This window comes from Salvelinus fontinalis, chromosome 33 (assembly GCF_029448725.1).
Source record: "Salvelinus fontinalis isolate EN_2023a chromosome 33, ASM2944872v1, whole genome shotgun sequence".
NCBI classification, from domain to species: Eukaryota; Metazoa; Chordata; class Actinopteri; order Salmoniformes; family Salmonidae; genus Salvelinus; species Salvelinus fontinalis.
In genome coordinates this window covers 2,175,178-2,194,356 of record NC_074697.1, presented here as the reverse complement: position 1 = coordinate 2,194,356, position 19,179 = coordinate 2,175,178, and the positions used below count along the sequence as shown (strand labels likewise).

At 47.5% G+C, this 19,179-nt stretch overlaps 1 protein-coding gene across 4 annotated transcripts in view; it reads right to left on the bottom strand.

The window, feature by feature from the left end:
• Positions 1-248: 248 nt before the first annotated feature.
• LOC129831633 (collagen alpha-1(XXVI) chain-like) overlaps positions 249-19,179 on the bottom strand; it is a 68,559-nt gene continuing 49,628 nt past the window's right edge. For 2 of the 4 annotated variants that reach the window (XM_055894978.1, XM_055894975.1), the window contains exons 11-14: positions 19,021-19,056; positions 5,018-5,062; positions 3,348-3,438; positions 249-2,969 (exon numbers count right to left, since the gene is read on the bottom strand). In XM_055894978.1, coding sequence (XP_055750953.1) covers positions 2,782-2,969; positions 3,348-3,438; positions 5,018-5,062; positions 19,021-19,056 — 360 coding nt within the window. In that variant the 3' untranslated portion in view covers positions 249-2,781. The remainder of the gene's footprint in view (positions 2,970-3,347; positions 3,439-5,017; positions 5,063-19,020; positions 19,057-19,179) is intronic. The other 2 variants (XM_055894977.1, XM_055894976.1) reach the window with 2 other exon arrangements.

Here is a 19,179-nt window from a genome sequence, read left to right as displayed (position 1 = left end):
GTCATTATGGGGTATTGTGTGTAGATTGATTAGGAAAAACATTTATTTAATACATTTTAGAAAAAGGCTGTAAACGTAACAAAATGTGGAAAATGTCAGAATACTTTCCGCTTTCTGAATACGCTTGTTTTTGGTCGCAGGTCCAGAAATGGCTGAAGAATTGCAACATTTACCTGGAGCTAACTCTGCAGATAGCACTGCTGGGTGATTCGAAAAGTCATAGTCTTCAATCAATAATACAATAACACTTTTAGCAAAAAAAATTATCTTTAATTTACAATCTGTAGAAACTATGAGAATACAAAGGTTCAGAACTTTTGTGAAACATCACAGCACAGGCAAATTATATTTAAAAAAATGGATGGTGTTAAGATATAGATGGGAGGGGTTGAGTGGAGCTGAAGGATGGGTCTAAAAACAACAAGATAACTAATGTAAAATACACTGTGTCCATAAAATGTATATACTGTTGGTTCAGAACATTTGTGAAACAGCACAGTTAAAAATATATGGCAAATAGAAATCAAACTGGATGGTCTTCAGAGCTAGATGGGAGAGGCCGAGGGTAGATGAAGGATGGGACTGGATGGTCTTCAGAGCTAGATGGGAGAGGCCGAGGGTAGATGGGAGAGGCCGAGGGTAGATGAAGCATGGGACTGGATGGTCTTCAGAGCTAGATGGGAGAGGCCGAGGGTAGATGAAGCATGGGACTGGATGGTCTTCAGAGCTAGATGGGAGAGGCCGAGGGTAGATGAAGCATGGGACTGGATGGTCTTCAGAGCTAGATGGGAGAGGTCGAGGGTAGATGAAGGATGGGACTGGATGGTCTTCAGAGCTAGATGGGAGAGGTCGAGGGTAGATGAAGCATGGGACTGGAGGGTCTTCAGAGCTAGATGGGAGAGGTCGAGGGTAGATGAAGCATGGGACTGGATGGTCTTCAGAGCTAGATGGGAGAGGCCGAGGGTAGATGAAGGATGGGACTGGATGGTCTTCAGAGCTAGATGGGAGAGGTCGAGGGTAGATGAAGCATGGGACTGGAGGGTCTTCAGAGCTAGATGGGAGAGGCCGAGGGTAGATGAAGGATGGGACTGGATGGTCTTCAGAGCTAGATGGGAGAGGTCGAGGGTAGATGAAGGATGGGACTGGATGGTCTTCAGAGCTAGATGGGAGAGGTCGAGGGTAGATGAAGCATGGGACTGGATGGTCTTCAGAGCTAGATGGGAGAGGTCGAGGGTAGATGAAGCATGGGACTGGATGGTCTTCAGAGCTAGATGGGAGAGGCCGAGGGTAGATGGATGGGATAATAAACAAACAAAAGATTCCTATTGTAAAATACATTGTGTCCGTAAAATGTTTATAGTATGTTTGTAAATTGTATATAATATGTATAAGCTGGAAGTAGAAGCTTAAGTGTTGTTGTCCATTAGTTTACTCCAATTAGGGGAGAGGTAGGAAGGTTAGGGGAAAATAATAAAGGAAAATATACTTAAAAATATATATATACGGTACCTATCAAAAGTTTGGACACACCTACTCATTCATGGGTTTTTCTTTATTTTTACTTTTTTCTACATTGTAGAATAATAGTGAAGACATCAAAACTATGAAATAACACATATGGAATCATGTAGTAACCAAAAAAGTGTTAAACAAATCAAAATACATTTTTGATTTTAGATTCTTCAAAGAAGGCGCCCTTTGCCTTGATGACAGCTTTGCACACTCTTGGCATTCTCTCAACCAGCTTCACCTGTAATGCTTTTCCTACAGTTTTGAAGGAGTTCCCACATATGCTGAGCATTTGTTGGCTGCTTTTCCTTCACTCTGCGATCCAACTCATCCCAAACCATCTCAATTGGGTTGAGGTCGGGTGATTGTGGAGGCCAGGTCATCGGATGCAGCACTCCATCACTCTCCTTCTTGGTCAAATAGCCCTTACACAGCCTGGAGGTGTGTTGGGTCATTCTCCTGTTGAAAAACAAATTACAGTCCCACTAAGCGCAAACCAGATGGGATGGCGTATCGCTGCAGAATGCTGTGGTAGCCATGCTGATTAAGTGTGTCTTGAATTCTAAATAAATCCCTAACAGTGTAACCAGGAAAGCACCCCCACACCATCACACCTCCTCCTCCATGCTTCACGTTGGGAACCGAACTAGGCAATCCTGGCTTCGGGACGAGACTGAATATCTTTGAGTGGCCCAGCCAGAGCCCGGACTTGAGCCCGATCTAACATCTCTGGAGAGACCTGAAAATAGCTGTGCAGCAATGCTCCCCATCCAGCCTGACAGAGCTTGAGAGGATCTGCAGAGAGGAGTGGGAGAAATTCCCCAAATACAGGTGTGCCAAGCTTGTAGCGTCATACCCAAGAAGACTCAAGGCTGTAATCGCTGTCAAAGGTGCTTCAACAAAGTACTGATTAAAGTGTCTGAATACTTATGTAAATGTGATGTTTTTTATTTGTAATAAATGTGCAAACATTTTTTAAACCTGTTTTAGCTTTGTCATTATGAGATATTGTGTGTAGATTAATGAGGACAAAAAAACTATTTCATACATTTTAGAATAAGGCTGTAACGTAACAAAACGTGGAAAAAGTAAAGTGGTCTGAATACTTTCCGAATGCACATATACTGTGTATATATATATATATATTTTTTAAACAATATATAGGGGTTTGGAAATTATGCAGACAATTACATTGATGGAAGGTGAAATCTATCTGCAAGATTAAAGCTGATTTACCCTCTAAAAAATATTTAAAAAACCTTCATTGGCGTCTTAAAAAAGACCTCGTCTCTGTCTGACCACCTCTACAGGGAGATTGTTTCCCTGAGGATTGGAGGAGAGTTGGAGAGGCTGAAGTCGTCCTGTCTTCATGGTGAACTCTGCCTTCCTGGTCCTGGTGGAGGGAAATGAGAAGGAGTCTGGTAGGTTCTCCAGTCCAGAGCCCGACTCCACTGGACTCTCTGCGTACACAAAAGGACAATGGTAGAAACCATGAAAACTAAAAATCAGAGTCTCACTCTATCGCCTTGACCCAATCAATATTATTATGCAAATCATGTCTTCCAGAATCAACCCCCCCCCCCCCCTCTTTACCGTAGATGCCAATCATGTCTTCCAGAATCAAAAACCCCTCCCTCTTTACCGTAGATGCCAATCATGTCTTCCAGAATCCAAAACCCCTCCCTCTTTACCGTAGATGCCAATCATGTCTTCCAGAATCAAAAACCCCTCCCTCTTTACCGTGGATGCCAATCATGTCTTCCAGAATCAAAAACCCCTCCCTCTTTACCGTAGATGCCAATCATGTCTTCCAGAATCAAAAACCCCTCCCTCTTTACCGTGGATACCAATCATGTGTTCCAGAATCAAAACTCTCTCTGCCAGGATCTTGAGAGCTTCCCTCAGCTGCTGCACTCCTTCAGCGCCCCCCTGAGAGACAGACAGAGACAGACACTCCCTCAGTTCCCCCTCTGAGAGACAGACACTCCCTCAGTTCCCCCTCTGAGAGACAGACAGAGACAGACACTCCCTCAGTTCCCCCTCTGAGAGACAGACAGAGACAGACACTCCCTCAGTTCCCTCCCTGAGAGACAGACACTCCCTCAGTTCCCCCTCTGAGAGACAGACACTCCCTCAGTTCCCACCCTGAGAGACAGACAGAGACAGACACTCCCTCAGTTCCCCCTCTGAGAGACATACACTCCCTCAGTTCCCCCTCTGAGAGACAGACACTCCCTCAGTTCCCCCTCTGAGAGACAGACACTCCCTCAGTTCCCCCTCTGAGAGACAGACAGAGACAGACACTCCCTCAGTTCCCACCCTGAGAGACAGACAGAGACAGACACTCCCTCAGTTCCCACCCTGAGAGACAGACAGAGACAGACACTCCCTCAGTTCCCCCTCTGAGAGACAGACAGAGACAGACACTCCCTCAGTTCCCCCTCTGAGAGACAGACAGAGACAGACACTCCCTCAGTTCCCCCTCTGAGAGACAGACAGAGACAGACACTCCCTCAGTTCCCCCTCTGAGAGACAGACAGAGACAGACACTCCCTCAGTTCCCCATCTGAGAGACAGACACTCCCTCAGTTCCCACCCTGAGAGACAGACACTCCCTCAGTTCCCCCCCTGAGAGACAGACAGAGACAGACACTCCCTCAGTTCAACCCCTGAGAGACAGACAGAGACAGACACTCCCTCAGTTCCCCCTCTGAGAGACAGACACTCCCTCAGTTCCCCCTCTGAGAGACAGACACTCCCTCAGTTCCCACCCTGAGAGACAGACACTCCCTCAGTTCCCCCCCTGAGAGACAGACAGAGACAGACACTCCCTCAGTTCCCCCTCTGAGAGACAGACACTCCCTCAGTTCCCACCCTGAGAGACAGACACTCCCTCAGTTCCCCCCCTGAGAGACAGACAGAGACAGACACTCCCTCAGTTCCCCCTCTGAGAGACAGACACTCCCTCAGTTCCCCCTCTGAGAGACAGACACTCCCTCAGTTCCCCCTCTGAGAGACAGACAGAGACAGACACTCCCTCAGTTCCCCCTCTGAGAGACAGACAGAGACAGACACTCCCTCAGTTCCCCCTCTGAGAGACAGACACTCCCTCAGTTCCCCCCCTGAGAGACAGACAGAGACAGACACTCCCTCAGTTCCCCCTCTGAGAGACAGACACTCCCTCAGTTCCCCCTCTGAGAGACAGACACTCCCTCAGTTCCCCCTCTGAGAGACAGACAGAGACAGACACTCCCTCAGTTCCCCCTCTGAGAGACAGACACTCCCTCAGTTCCCCCTCTGAGAGACAGACAGAGACAGACACTCCCTCAGTTCCCCCTCTGAGAGACAGACAGAGACAGACACTCCCTCAGTTCCCCCTCTGAGAGACAGACACTCCCTCAGTTCCCCCTCTGAGAGACAGACACTCCCTCAGTTCCCCCTCTGAGAGACAGACAGAGTGTCACCTCCATGGGCAATAAGAGCCATAAATACACAATGCAGTGCATACCTCAGGAAAACCCTCTCCTGGCTCTCCCTTCTGCCCAGACTGCCCCTGTAAACACATTGACACATACATTATCATTACAAAACCAATTGCAAAAATCACTGAAGTTGGAGACTTATATCTCCCTCACTAACTTTAAGCATCAGCTGTCAGAGCTGCGTACCGATCGCTGCAACTGTACACAGCCCATCTGTAAATAGCCCATCCAACCAACTACCTACCTCATCCCCATATTTGTTTTTGTTTTTCTGCTCTTTTGCAAACCAGTAATTCTACTTGCACATCCTCATCTGCACATATATCACTCCAGTGTTAATTTGCTAAATTGTAATTACTTCGCCTCTATGGCTTATTTATTGCCTTACCTCCTTACCTCATTTGCGCACACTGTATACAGATTTTTCTATTGTGTTATTGACTGTACGATTGTTTATCCCATCTGTAACTCTGTGTTGTTTGTCACACTGCTTTGCTTTATCTTGGCCAGGTCGCAGTTGAAAATGAGAACTTGTTCTCAACTAGCCTACCTGGTTAAATAACGGTCCATAGTGGATAAATAATTACAATATAGCAATTAAACACTGGCGTGATAAATGTGCAGAAGATGAGTGTGCAAGTAAAGCTACTGGGGTGCAAAGGAGCAAAATAAATAAAATAAATAACAGTATGGGGATGAGGTAGTACAGATGGGCTATGTACAGGTGCAGTGATCTGTGAGCTGCTCTGATAGCTGGTGCTTAAAGCTAGTGAGGGAGATAAGAGTCTCCAGCTTCAGTGATTTTTGCATTTCGTTCCAGTCATTGGCAGCAGAGAACTGGAAGGAAAGGCGGCCAAAGGGAGAATTGGCTTTGGGGGTGACCAGTGAAATATACCTGCTGGAGTGCGTGCTACGGGTGGGTGCTGCTATGGTGACCAGTGAACTGAGATAAGGCGGGGCTTTACCTAGCAAAGACTTATAGATGACCTGGAGCCAGTGGGTTTGGCGACGAATATGAAGCTAGGGCCAGCCAACGAGAGCATACAGGTCGCAGTGGTGGGTAGTATATGGGGCTTTGGTGACAAAACGGATGGCACTGTGATAGCAAATTGGATGCAGTCTAAGTAGAGTGTTGGAGGCTATTTTGTAAATGACATCGCCGAAGTCTAAGGATCGGTAGGATAGTCAGTTTTACGAGGGTATGTTTGGCAGCATGAGAGAAGGATGCTTTGTTGCGAAATAGGAAGCCGATTCTAGATTTAATTTTGGATTGGAGATGCTTAATGTGAGTCTGGAAGGAGAGTTTACAGTCTAACCAGACACCTAGGTATTTGTAGTTGTCCACATATTCTAAGTCAGAACCGTCCAGAGTAGTGATGGTCAGCGATCGGTTGAAGAGCATGCATTTAGTTTTACTTGCATTTAAGAGCAGTTGGAGGCCCCGGAAGGAGAGTTGTAATGGCGTTGAAGCTCGTCTGGAGGTTAGTTAACACAGTGTCCAAAGAAGGGCCAGAAGTATACAGAATGGTGTCGTCTAGCTAGGCCCTACAGAGACAATGTGTGTTGTAGAAGAGGCTTGAGTCCTTAAAAGGGGTTATATAAATATATATCTTTTTGGGGGATAAATAAATATAGAAACATATATATATATATATATTATACAACTTTTGAATTTAATATAGTGACATTGCACAGAGAAATGATAGTTTGAAAGCTCTTGGTGAACAGATAAAGACCTTAAAAAGGAGACATTCAACTATTGCAGCAGGAGACACGGGCGAAAAATTCCGACGTGACCCCCCCACCTGTGGCCGCTTTGTTCTCCCAATATATCCTCACTGAGTTGTGCAAGGCAGATCAGGTTTCAAGCAACTGGTCAGCACTGCCTGTCTTTGAGTCAACAGATACTGACAGCAGTGACAAACGATGTCTTAGACCAACCAGAACACAGGAAGTAAAGACCAAACCTCTAGAGATAGTAATCACATAAATCAGCATCTCCAAAACAGTTGGATTGAATGGTCAAAAACCTTTTTAAGCATCTACGAGACGTGATTATAAGAGTAGTGCAGGTTCTGAGTGAAACCAACAACATTATTCGTTCGGTAAAAGAGAAACGTGGTTTATGTCATTATTAAAAGATAACGTGATTTTATAAGAAGTGGCCAGAAGAAGAAGGGTCCGTCTAAGGGGAAATGGACGTGTCTTTATGAGAAGTGGCCAGAAGAAGAAGGGTCCGTCTAAGGGGAAATGGACGTGTCTTTATGAGAAGTGGCCAGAAGAAGAAGGGTCCGTCTAAGGGAAAATGGAAACAAGACAACAATGCTGGTGCAGAAATGGAAGAAGCTCTCTCCGCCTCAGCAGCAGAGTTTCCTGGATGCTGTGGAGGTAAACTAATAGACTCCCTCTTACGTCCCATCTCAGCTCGTGTACATATGAAATCGGATGGAATATACGTGAACATTATGGTTAATAACTTTGCTGTAGATTTTTTTAGTAGATACTGGTGCTGAAGTCACTGTATTGCTCATATCTTATGCAAAACATATGTGTCCTCAGTACACGGGCAAGAAGATGAGAGCAACAGGAGTGTGGAGGGGGGGGGGGGGGGGGGGGGGGTGGAGAGACAGATATGAAACAAACCAAACCATTATCAATTTTATATTGGTCCAATGAAGATTGATGCAGGAATCTACAGTTCAGTACCATGCTATTTGGACTACGAAGAAAAAGGAGTGTGGAACTTTGGATATTGTACCAGTGTGCTTGACAGGTGTTTCCCCACCTTTGAACGCTACTAAAGTAGTGATTACAGATTTATGGGACATGAGTATAGTTGAACAGGAAGCTATGGACACTACTAAAGATCTATGGGACATGGGTATAGTTGAACAGAAAGCTATGGACACTACTAAAGATCTATGGGACATGGGTATAGTTGAACAGGAAGCTATGGAGACTACTAAAGATCTATGGGACATGGGTATAGTTGAACAGGAAGCTATGGACACTACTAAAGATCTATGGGACATGGGTATAGTTGAACAGGAAGCTATGGACACTACTAAAGATCTATGGGACATGGGTATAGTTGAACAGGAAGCTATGGACACTACTAAAGATCTATGGGACATGGGTATAGTTGAACAGGAAGCTATGGACACTACTAAAGATCTATGGGACATGGGTATAGTTGAACAGGAAGCTATGGACACTACTAAAGATCTATGGGACATGGGTATAGTTGAACAGGAAGCTATGGACACTACTAAAGATCTATGGGACATGGGTATAGTTGAACAGGAAGCTATGGACACTACTAAAGATCTATGGGACATGGGTATAGTTGAACAGGAAGCTATGGACACTACTAAAGATCTATGGGATATGGGTATAGTTGAACAGGAAGCTATGTAATCCAGCTACTCTGATGTATCCTACAGATACCACATTACTTGAACACGGCTGTTGTGAGTTGGTTTTGGATCAGCTCTCTGATGGGTTTACGGAGGCATCCGTTGGAAAACCCAGAGTTTATCTCATACACGGACGGTTCAAGTATTGTGGAGGGGGGGGGTGAGGCAGGCTGGGCATGAATAGTTACTCTAGTTACTACAATGGCCAATGTGATAATACCGGGCACGTTAGATTTGAGAAAAGCAGACGTTTACAACTCTCTAATGGGGAATAACTCCCGAGAGGGGGACATGATGTAGTGTCAGGACAGTGGGTGATGATAAATAAAATATGTGACAGACACATTAGGGACAAAATGGGAAGGTCCTTATCAAGTTTTATCCATAACGAAGTCAGGAGTAAATGTTCAGGGAAAATCCATTTTTTGTCCATTTTTGATGACAAAGCGGAGCCTGGAGAATGAAGAACTGACTGTTTAGCAATCGGGGGCCAATCACCGAGTGAAGAAGCAACGTAAGGTGATCAGAACCTGATAAGCTTCTATGTTGTTCACCTCAGTCATCCTGTGAGGGATATCTAGGTGACGTCAAATTCTTTCCTGAAAATTGGGACATGCTTACTTAGGAAAATCTATGAGAAATATCAATTTCTCTTGAAACCAGGACATGTTACTTTCCCTTTTTTTTTGTTTCCTTCGTTACAAGTTGTGAGAATCTATCGTCTCAGGCTGCAGCAATATCCCTTGACTGTACCTGAAACGATACAAGATCACCGTTGAAGTGCAACCAGTGGACCGGAAAAATAATTCCTCACTACCGGCAGACTGTCAGAACATCACGTCTAATAGTTATCTATGGGACTGATACCAGTGTAGAAGAGCTGGTCATGTCTAATAGTTATCTATGGGACTGATACCAGTGTAGAAGAGCTGGTCATGTCTAATAGTTATCTATGGGACTGATACCAGTGTAGAAGAGCTGGTCATGTCTAATAGTTATCTATGGGACTGATACCAGAGTAGAAGAGCTGGTCATGTCTAATAGTTATCTATGGGACTGATACCAGTGTAGAAGAGCTAGTCATGTCTAATGGTTACCTCACATGTCCCTGTTGGGTGGTTAGCTCACATGTCTCTGTTGGGTGGTTACCTCACATGTCTCTGTTGGGTGGTTAGCTCACATGTCTCTGTTGGGTGGTTACCTCACATGTCTCTGCTGGGTGGTTACCTCACATGTCTCTGTTGGGTGGTTACCTCACATGTCCCTGTTGGGTGGTTACCTCACCTAGTTATTACACATGTCTCTGTTGGGTGGTTACCTCACATGTCTCTGTTGGGTGGTTACCTCACCTAGTTATTACACATGTCCCTGTTGGGTGGTTACCTCACATGTCCCTGTTGGGTGGTTACCTCACCTAGTTATTACACATGTCTCTGTTGGGTGGTTACCTCACATGTCTCTGTTGGGTGGTTACCTCACATGTCTCTGTTGGGTGGTTACCTCACATGTCTCTGTTGGGTGGTTACCTCACATGTCTCTGTTGGGTGGTTACCTCACCTAGTTATTACACATGTCTCTGTTGGGTGGTTACCTCACATGTCCCTGTTGGGTGGTTACCTCACCTAGTTATTACACATGTCTCTGTTGGGTGGTTACCTCACATGTCTCTGTTGGGTGGTTACCTCACCTAGTTATTACACATGTCCCTGTTGGGTGGTTAGCTCACATGTCTCTGTTGGGTGGTTACCTCACATGTCCCTGTTGGGTGGTTACCTCACATGTCTCTGTTGGGTGGTTACCTCACATGTCTCTGTTGGGTGGTTATCTCACATGTCTCTGTTGGGTGGTTACCTCACATGTCCCTGTTGGGTGGTTACCTCACATGTCCCTGTTGGGTGGTTACCTCACATGTCCCTGTTGGGTGGTTACCTCACATGTCTCTGTTGGGTGGTTACCTCACCTAGTTATTACACATGTCTCTGTTGGGTGGTTACCTCACCTAGTTATTACACATGTCCCTGTTGGGTGGTTACCTCACATGTCCCTGTTGGGTGGTTACCTCACATGTCCCTGTTGGGTGGTTACCTCACATGTCTCTGTTGGGTGGTTACCTCACCTAGTTATTACACATGTCCCTGTTGGGTGGTTACCTCACATGTCCCTGTTGGGTGGTTACCTCACATGTCTCTGTTGGGTGGTTACCTCACCTAGTTATTACACATGTCCCTGTTGGGTGGTTACCTCACATGTCTCTGCTGGGTGGTTACCTCACATGTCTCTGTTGGGTGGTTACCTCACCTAGTTATTACACATGTCCCTGTTGGGTGGTTACCTCACATGTCCCTGTTGGGTGGTTACCTCACATGTCTCTGTTGGGTGGTTACCTCACATGTCCCTGTTGGGTGGTTACCTCACATGTCACTGTTGGCTGGTTACCTCACATGTCTCTGTTGGCTGGTTACCTCACATGTCTCTGTTGGGTGGTTACCTCACATGTCACTGTTGGGTGGTTACCTCACATGTCACTGTTGGGTGGTTACCTCACATGTCACTGTTGGGTGGTTACCTCACCTAGTTATTACACATGTCTCTGTTGGGTGGTTACCTCACATGTCCCTGTTGGGTGGTTACCTCACATGTCACTGTTGGGTGGTTACCTCACCTAGTTATTACACATGTCTCTGTTGGCTGGTTACCTCACATGTCTCTGTTGGGTGGTTACCTCACATGTCACTGTTGGGTGGTTACCTCACATGTCTCTGCTGGGTGGTTACCTCACCTAGTTATTACACATGTCCCTGTTGGGTGGTTACCTCACATGTCTCTGTTGGGTGGTTACCTCACCTAGTTATTACACATGTCTCTGTTGGGTGGTTACCTCACATGTCTCTGTTGGGTGGTTACCTCACCTAGTTATTACACATGTCTCTGTTGGGTGGTTACCTCACCTAGTTATTACACATGTCTCTGTTGGGTGGTTATCTTTTAATAGGTCACTTTGTGGGAATTTGTTTAAACTATATCAGGACGCGTTTGTCAGAGCAGGACAGAGTAAGTGTGATCAGGCAACAACATCTATCTGCCTGTGGCGGTACTAAAGGTTGCGGAATGTCTAATGTCTGTTGAATTGACTCTCAGTAATGGCACTACTGTTCCTTTGTTCAGTGGAGAAAAGCTGAGGACAGGGGAGACTGAACATCTGAATATCTACCTTCCAGCATTACACCTTGATTTGTCCTTCTCAAATGAACCTATTTTTCTCCCCCTGATTTGTTTTGGAGTTAAATTGCTAACATGGCGGTATGCGAATTGGAGTGGGTCTAGGGTTTCCGGGATGATGGTGTTGATGTGAGCCATGACCAGCATTTCAAAGCACTTCATGGCTACAGACGTGAGTGCTGCAGGGCGGTAGTCATTTATGCAGGTTACCTTCGTATTCTTGGGCACAGGGACAATGGTGTTCTGCTTGAAAATTGTAGGTATTACAGACTCGGTCAGGGAGAGGTTGAAAATGTCAGTGAAGACACTTGCCAGTTGGTCCGCACATGCTCTGAGTACACGTCCTGGTAATCCATCTGGCCCTGCGGCCTTGTGAATGTTGACCTGTTTAAAGGTCGCTCACATCGGCTGCGGAGAGCATGATCACACAGTCATCCGGAACAGCTTGTGCTCTCATGCATGCTTCAGTGTTGCTAGCCTCAAAGCGAGCGCTGCCACATCTGACGAGCGCCAGAGCCGGTGTAGTAGGATTCAATCTTCGTCCAGTATTGACACTTTGCCTGTTTGATGGTCCGTCTGAGGGCAGAGTGGGATTTCTTATAAGCGTCCGGATTAGTGTCCCGCTCCTTGAAAGCGGCAGCTCTAGCCTTTAGCTCGGTGCGGATGTTGCCTGTAGTCCATGGATTCTGGTTGGGATATGTACGTACGGTCACTGTGGGGATGACGTCGTTGATGCACTTATTGATAAAGCCGATGACTGAGTTGGTACACTACTCAATGCCATTGGATGAATCCCTGAACATATTCCAGTCTGTGCTAGCAAATCAGTCCTGTAGCTTAGCATGCGCGTCATCTGACCACTTCCGTATTGAGCGAGTCACTGGTACTTCCTGCTCTAGTTTTTGCTTGTAAGCAGGAATCAGGGGGATAGAATTATGGTCAGATTTTCCAAATGGAGGGTGAGGGAGAGCTTTGTATCGATCTCTGTGTGTGGAGTAAAGATGGTCTAGAGGTTTTTTTCCTCTGGTTGCACATGTGACATCCTGGTAGAAATGAGGTAACACGGATTTAAGTTCGCCTGCATTAAAGTCCCCGGCCACTAGGAGCGCCACTTCTGGATGAGCATTTTCTTGGTTGCTTATGGCTTTATACAGCTCGTTGAGTGCCATCTTAATACATGTTGATGATTTCATTCCTGTGCTATTTATAACTAACCTGGTAGGTTGACTGATAACCTGAACCAGGTTGCAGGCACTGGTTACAGTTTGAAGTTGTTTTTTTTTGAGTTGGCAGCTTGATGAAAGCCAGTCAATATTTAAATCACCCAGAAAATACACCTCTCTGTTGATATCTCATACATTATCAAGCATTTCACACATGTTATCCAGATACTGACTGTTAGCACATGGTGGTCTATAGCAGCTTCCCACCAGAATGGACTTTAGGTGAGGCAGATGAACCTGTAGCCATATTACTTTAACAGTATTTAACATGAGATTCTCTGTAATCTTTACAGGAATGTGGTTTTGAATATAAACAGCAACACCTCCACCATTGCCATTTCTGTATTTTCGGTAGATGTTATAACCATGTATTGCTACCACTGTATCAAAGATATTATCTAAGTGAGTTTCAGAGATAGTCAGAATATGAATGTTTCGAGCACTTTTCTGAGATGCTTGCTTGTTCCCATTGTTTACTGGGAAGCTTAGCAGCAGTAGATGTGCTCATGTTATTTTAGTGCAGGGTGAACTGCTCACAGTGGACTTCCTCCTAGGCCACACCACCTCAGTGCTAACAGGGTGAACTGCTCACAGTGGACTTCCTCCTAGGCCACACCACCTCAGTGCTAACAGGGTGAACTGCTCACAGTGGACTTCCTCCTAGGCCACACCACCTCAGTGCTAACAGGGTGAACTGCACACAGTGGACTTCCTCCTAGGCCACACCACCTCAGTGCTAACAGGGTGAACTGCACACAGTGGACTTCCTCCTAGGCCACACCACCTCAGTGCTAACAGGGTGAACTGCTCACAGTGGACTTCCTCCTAGGCCACACCACCTCAGTGCTAACAGGGTGAACTGCACACAGTGGACTTCCTCCTAGGCCACACCACCTCAGTGCTAACAGGGTGAACTGCTCACAGTGGACTTCCTCCTAGGCCACACCACCTCAGTGCTAACAGGGTGAACTGCACACAGTGGACTTCCTCCTAGGCCACACCACCTCAGTGCTAACAGGGTGAACTGCACACAGTGGACTTCCTCCTAGGCCACACCACCTCAGTGCTAACAGGGTGAACTGCTCACAGTGGACTTCCTCCTAGGCCACACCACCTCAGTGCTAACAGGGTGAACTGCACACAGTGGACTTCCTCCTAGGCCACACCACCTCAGTGCTAACAGGGTGAACTGCACACAGTGGACTTCCTCCTAGGCCACACCACCTCAGTGATAACAGGGTGAACTGCACACAGTGGACTTCCTCCTAGGCCACACCACCTCAGTGCTAACAGTATAAATCTGGTTCATAGGCACATGACTTCTGCATACAATAGCCGTAGGATCAGCAGAGACATTCAGGGCAGTTAGAGGGACATAAATTAGGTTACTTACATTGTGTCGACCAACGCCCCCTGGGATAATGTACATTTGCTAAAGCATTATGATGACTCAGCGACACAATGGTCGGGATGAACTGACCCCACGTGGGCTATGATAGTATGTTCTGACGTAGTACATTCGGGAGCATCTTTAGTAAAGTACTCGAGCTCCAGGATAGGACATTGCTTACCATGGAGCTGCCCAAAATCACGGCTGGCGAGAAGGACACGTAAATCGGCCACTCCCATGCTTCACAGGATGGTGCAGGCCTCCGACATTAGTAGATGTTTGATCTAGAGCAGGCACGGAAGGTTTCCGACGTCGACTTGGAAATCATATTGTTAGAGCTGTCGCTCTCCTCATCCTCAGAAGAGGTGAGGAGAGAAGGATCTTCGGACCAAAATGCGGAGTCAGGGAAATAAGCCATCTTTATTATTAATTACGATGATGGCAAACACGAAACAAACACTTGAACAAACTTACAAAATAAATAAACGACGTAGAACGGAACCTGAACATAAACTCACATGACAAACGTAAACTCACGAACAGGAACGTTACATCGAAAACATACGAACAGCCAAACAGTCCCGAATGTGAATAACATCGATAACGACGAAGACATCACAGGAGACAATCACCCACAAACACACAGTGATAATGCCCTACCTAAATATGACTCTTGATTAGAGGAAAATGCAAACCACCTGCCTCTAATCAAGAGCCATACCAGGCAAACCGAAACCAACATAGAAACAGGTAACATAGACTGCCCACCCAAAACACATGCCCTGACCAAAAACACATAAAAACTAACATAAATAGGTCAGGACTGTTACAGTACCCCCCCCCCAAGGTGCGAACGCCGGGCGCACCAGCACAAAGTCCAGGGGAGGGTCCGGGTGGGCAGTTGACCACGGTGGTGGCTCCGGTTCAGGACGCTGTCCCCGCACCACCATAGTCACTCCCCTCTTCTTTCTACCCCTTCCACTGACCACCCAAACATTAGCTTCCCCTAAATAAACAGCTAGCACCGGGACAAAAGGCAGCACCGGGACAAGGGGTAGCACCGGGACAAGGGGCAGCACCAGAACAAGGGGCAGCACCAGGATAAGGGGCAACACCGGGACAAGGGGCAGATCCCGGCTGAAGGACTCTGGCAGGTCCTGTTTGGACGGCTCTGGCAGGTCCATGCTGGCTGACGGCTCTCGACGCTCATGGCAGACTGACGGCTCTCGACGCTCATGGCAGGCTGACGGCTCTCGACGCTCATGGCAGGCTGACGGCTCTCGACGCTCATGGCAGGCTGACGGCTCTCGACGCTCATGGCAGGCTGACGGCTCTCGACGCTCATGGCAGGCTGACGGCTCTCGACGCTCATGGCAGGCTGACGGCTCTCGACGCTCATGGCGCTCTGACGGCTCTGGCTGCTCATGGCTCACTGACGGCTCTGGCTGCTCATGGCTCACTGACGGCTCTGGCTGCTCATGGCTCACTGACGGCTCTGGCTGCTCATGGCTCTCTGACGGCTCTGGCTGCTCATGGCTCGCTGGCGGCTCTGGCAGATCCTGTCTGGTTGGCGGCTCTGGCAGATCCTGTCTGGTTGGCGGCTCTGGCAGATCCTGTCTGGTTGGCGGCTCTGGCAGATCCTGTCTGGTTGGCGGCTCTGGCAGATCCTGTCTGGTTGGCGGCTCTGGCAGATCCTGTCTGTCTGACGGCTCTAGCGGCTCCTGTCTGGCTGATGGCTCTAGCGGCTCCTGTCTGGCTGACGGCTCTGTAGGCACATGGCAGACGGGCGGCTTTGCAGGCTCATGGCAGACGGGCGGCTTTGCAGGCTCCTGGCAGACGGATGGCTCAGATGGCGCTGGGGAGACGGATGGCTCAGATGGCGCTGGGGAGACGGATGGCTCAGATGGCGCTGGGGCGACGGATGGCTCAGATGGCGCTGGAGAGACGGATGGCTCAGATGGCGCTGGGGAGACGGATGGCTCAGATGGCGCTGGGGAGACGGATGGCTCTGGCCGGATATGGCGCACTGTAGACCTGGTGCGTGGTGCCGGAACTGGAGGCACCGTGCTAATGACAAGCACCTTCCTACTAGTGCGGGGAGCAGGGACAGGGCACACTGTATTCTCAAAGCCTACTCTATCCCTGATGCGTGGTACCGGCACTGGTGACGCCGGGCTGAGGACAAGCACATCAGGATTAGTAGGGGGAGAATATACAGTGTGTACAGGGCTCTGGAGACGCACTGGTAGCTTAGTGCGTGGGGCCGGAACTGGAGGCACCGGGCTAGATACACGCACTACAGGGAGAGTGCGTGGAGGAGGAACAGGGCTCAGGATACGCACTGGTAGCCTAGTGCATAGTGTAGACACTGTAGGTACTAGGCTGGGGCGGGGAGGTGGTGCCGGAAATACCGGACCGTGGAGGCGTACTGGCACTCTTGAGCATTGAACCTGCCCAACCTTACCTGGTTGAATGCTCCCGGTTGCCCGACCAGTGCGGGGAGGTGGAATAACCCGCACCGGCCTATGTAGGCGAACCGGGGAAACCATGCGTAAGGCAGGTGCCATGTATGCCGGCCCGAGGAGACGCACTGGAGACCAGACGCGTTGAGCCGGCCTCATGACACCTGGCTCAATGCCCAATCTAGCCCTCCCAGTGCGGGGAGGTGGAATAACCCGCACTGGGCTATGCACTCGTACAGGAGACACCGTGCGCTCTACTGCGTAACACGGCGCCTGCCCGTACTCCCGCTCTCCACGGTAAGCCTGTGAAGTGGGCGCAGGTCTCCTACCTGCCCTTGGCCCACTACCCTTTAGCCCCCCCCCAAGAAATTTTTGGGAGTTACTCACGGGCTTTTTCGGCTTCCGTGCCAGACGCGTTCCCTCATAGCTCCGGTTCCTCTCTCCGGTAGCCTCCGCTCTCCTCAGTGCCTCCAGCTGTTCCCATGGGAGGCGATCCCTCCCAGCCAGGATCTCCTCCCAAGTGTAGCAACCCTTTCCGTCCAAAACATCGTCCCATGTCCATTGCTCCTTCTTTTCCTGTCCCTTTCTCCTTTGACTCCGCTGCTTGGCTCTGGGTTGGTGGGTGATTCTGTTAGAGCTGTCGCTCTCCTCATCCTCAGAAGAGGTGAGGAGAGAAGGATCTTCGGACCAAAATGCGGAGTCAGGGAAATATGCCATCTTTATTTATAACGATGAACTGATGGCAACACGAAACAAAACAAAATACTTTCAAAAAAACTTACAAAATAAGAAAACGACGTACAACGGAACCTGAACATAAACTTACATGGACAAACGTAAACTTACGAACAGGAACGAACATCAAAACGAACGAACAGCAAAACAGCTCCAAATGTGAAAAAACATCGACAACACGATAGACATCACAGGAGACAATCACCCACACCACACAGTGATAATGCCCTACCTAAATATGACTCTTGATTAGAGGAAAATGCAAACCACCTGCCTCTAATCAAGAGCCATACCAGGCAAACCGAAACCAACATAGAAACAGGTAACATAGACTGCCCACCCAAAACACATGCCCTGACCAAAAACACATAAAAACTAACATAAATAGGTCAGGACTGTTACACATATGGGGCAGACACGGGTACCCCCCCCCCCCCCCCCCCCCCCCCCCCCCCCAGCGACGAGGGTGCAGGAAGATCAGGCTCCAGGGCAATGAAACTATTAATTGTTTGTATCCTCCGGGCCTCTAGTTGGGAATGTAGACCGCTTTACGGGAGGCCTTTGTCTTCGGCTTCCATGACTCGTGTATTGAAATTAAACTGTTCCACGAAAACGCGCATATGAAAATCATAACTAGCGCGCAGAATGGTAGAAATGATAGGATAAATTGTAGGCTTCCCCAAACTTGAAACTCACCCGCTGCCTTTGGAGTCTTTATAAAAGAATTGCCTCCACGTTTTCCATGGTTGGATTTTGCCTATAGGCTACTTTGAAGCGAGGTAAGACACGCCTCGTAATATGAAATAAAACATTCACATTTCAAACAATTAAGTATGTTTTCAAAATGCATACTGCCTCCAGCTCGCATTGTAAAGTGGTGGGGTGACTGGCTGATATGCCTGTTGCCTGCACTTGAAAGGTGAATGGGAGACCCGCTTCAATTACCAGTTGAGAGGGAAAAAAATAGTAGCTATTTTTAAATCGTGAACTAATACTGTTTTTAACACCCGATTGCATTTAGAATTGTTACACAATGAATGGGGTTCTAAAAGAATGAATGGGGTTCTAAAAGAATGAATGGGGTTCTAAAAGAATGAATGGGGTTCTAAAAGAATGAATGGGGTTCTAAAAGAATGAATGGGGTTCTAAAGGAACATATTCTACTCCAGCAGCAACCAGCCGTGGAGAAGCAGGAGAAATCCCTCTCAAAATGTGCTGTGCACGTTTGCTGTGCACGTGTGATAATTGTGTTGGAATAAATGAGATATAAGATGACTAATGAAAACACACACAGGCCAATTTAATTCCAATAAATTATGCAAATGAACCTATAGACTGATAAGGCATGATGGGAAAATGTATTTCCATAGACTGGTATTCCCATCAATGACTAAAAAGCATTATTTTGCAATGGGATTTTTAAAATACCGGTCATTTTGGCCAGCAACGGATTTATTAATCAACTTTTTTTTTTTTTTTTTTGGGCCAAAAGCTAACATGAAAACCCTGGCGTTTGCTTTGCGTGCCCGTGTGTGTGTTCACGCACGTGTTGCATGCATGTGTGAACAGCCTTTCCATACTCACAGGCTGGCCATGCTCTCCTGATAATCCTGGAGGGCCCTGGTGAGAGAGAGAGGAACACAGATCAGAGGACCTACTCCCCCCCCCCCCAAAATAAACATATTTTTTATTCATAACATCCCTGTCTAATCGCTCATCATATTCTCGTAGCAGGAACTGGTG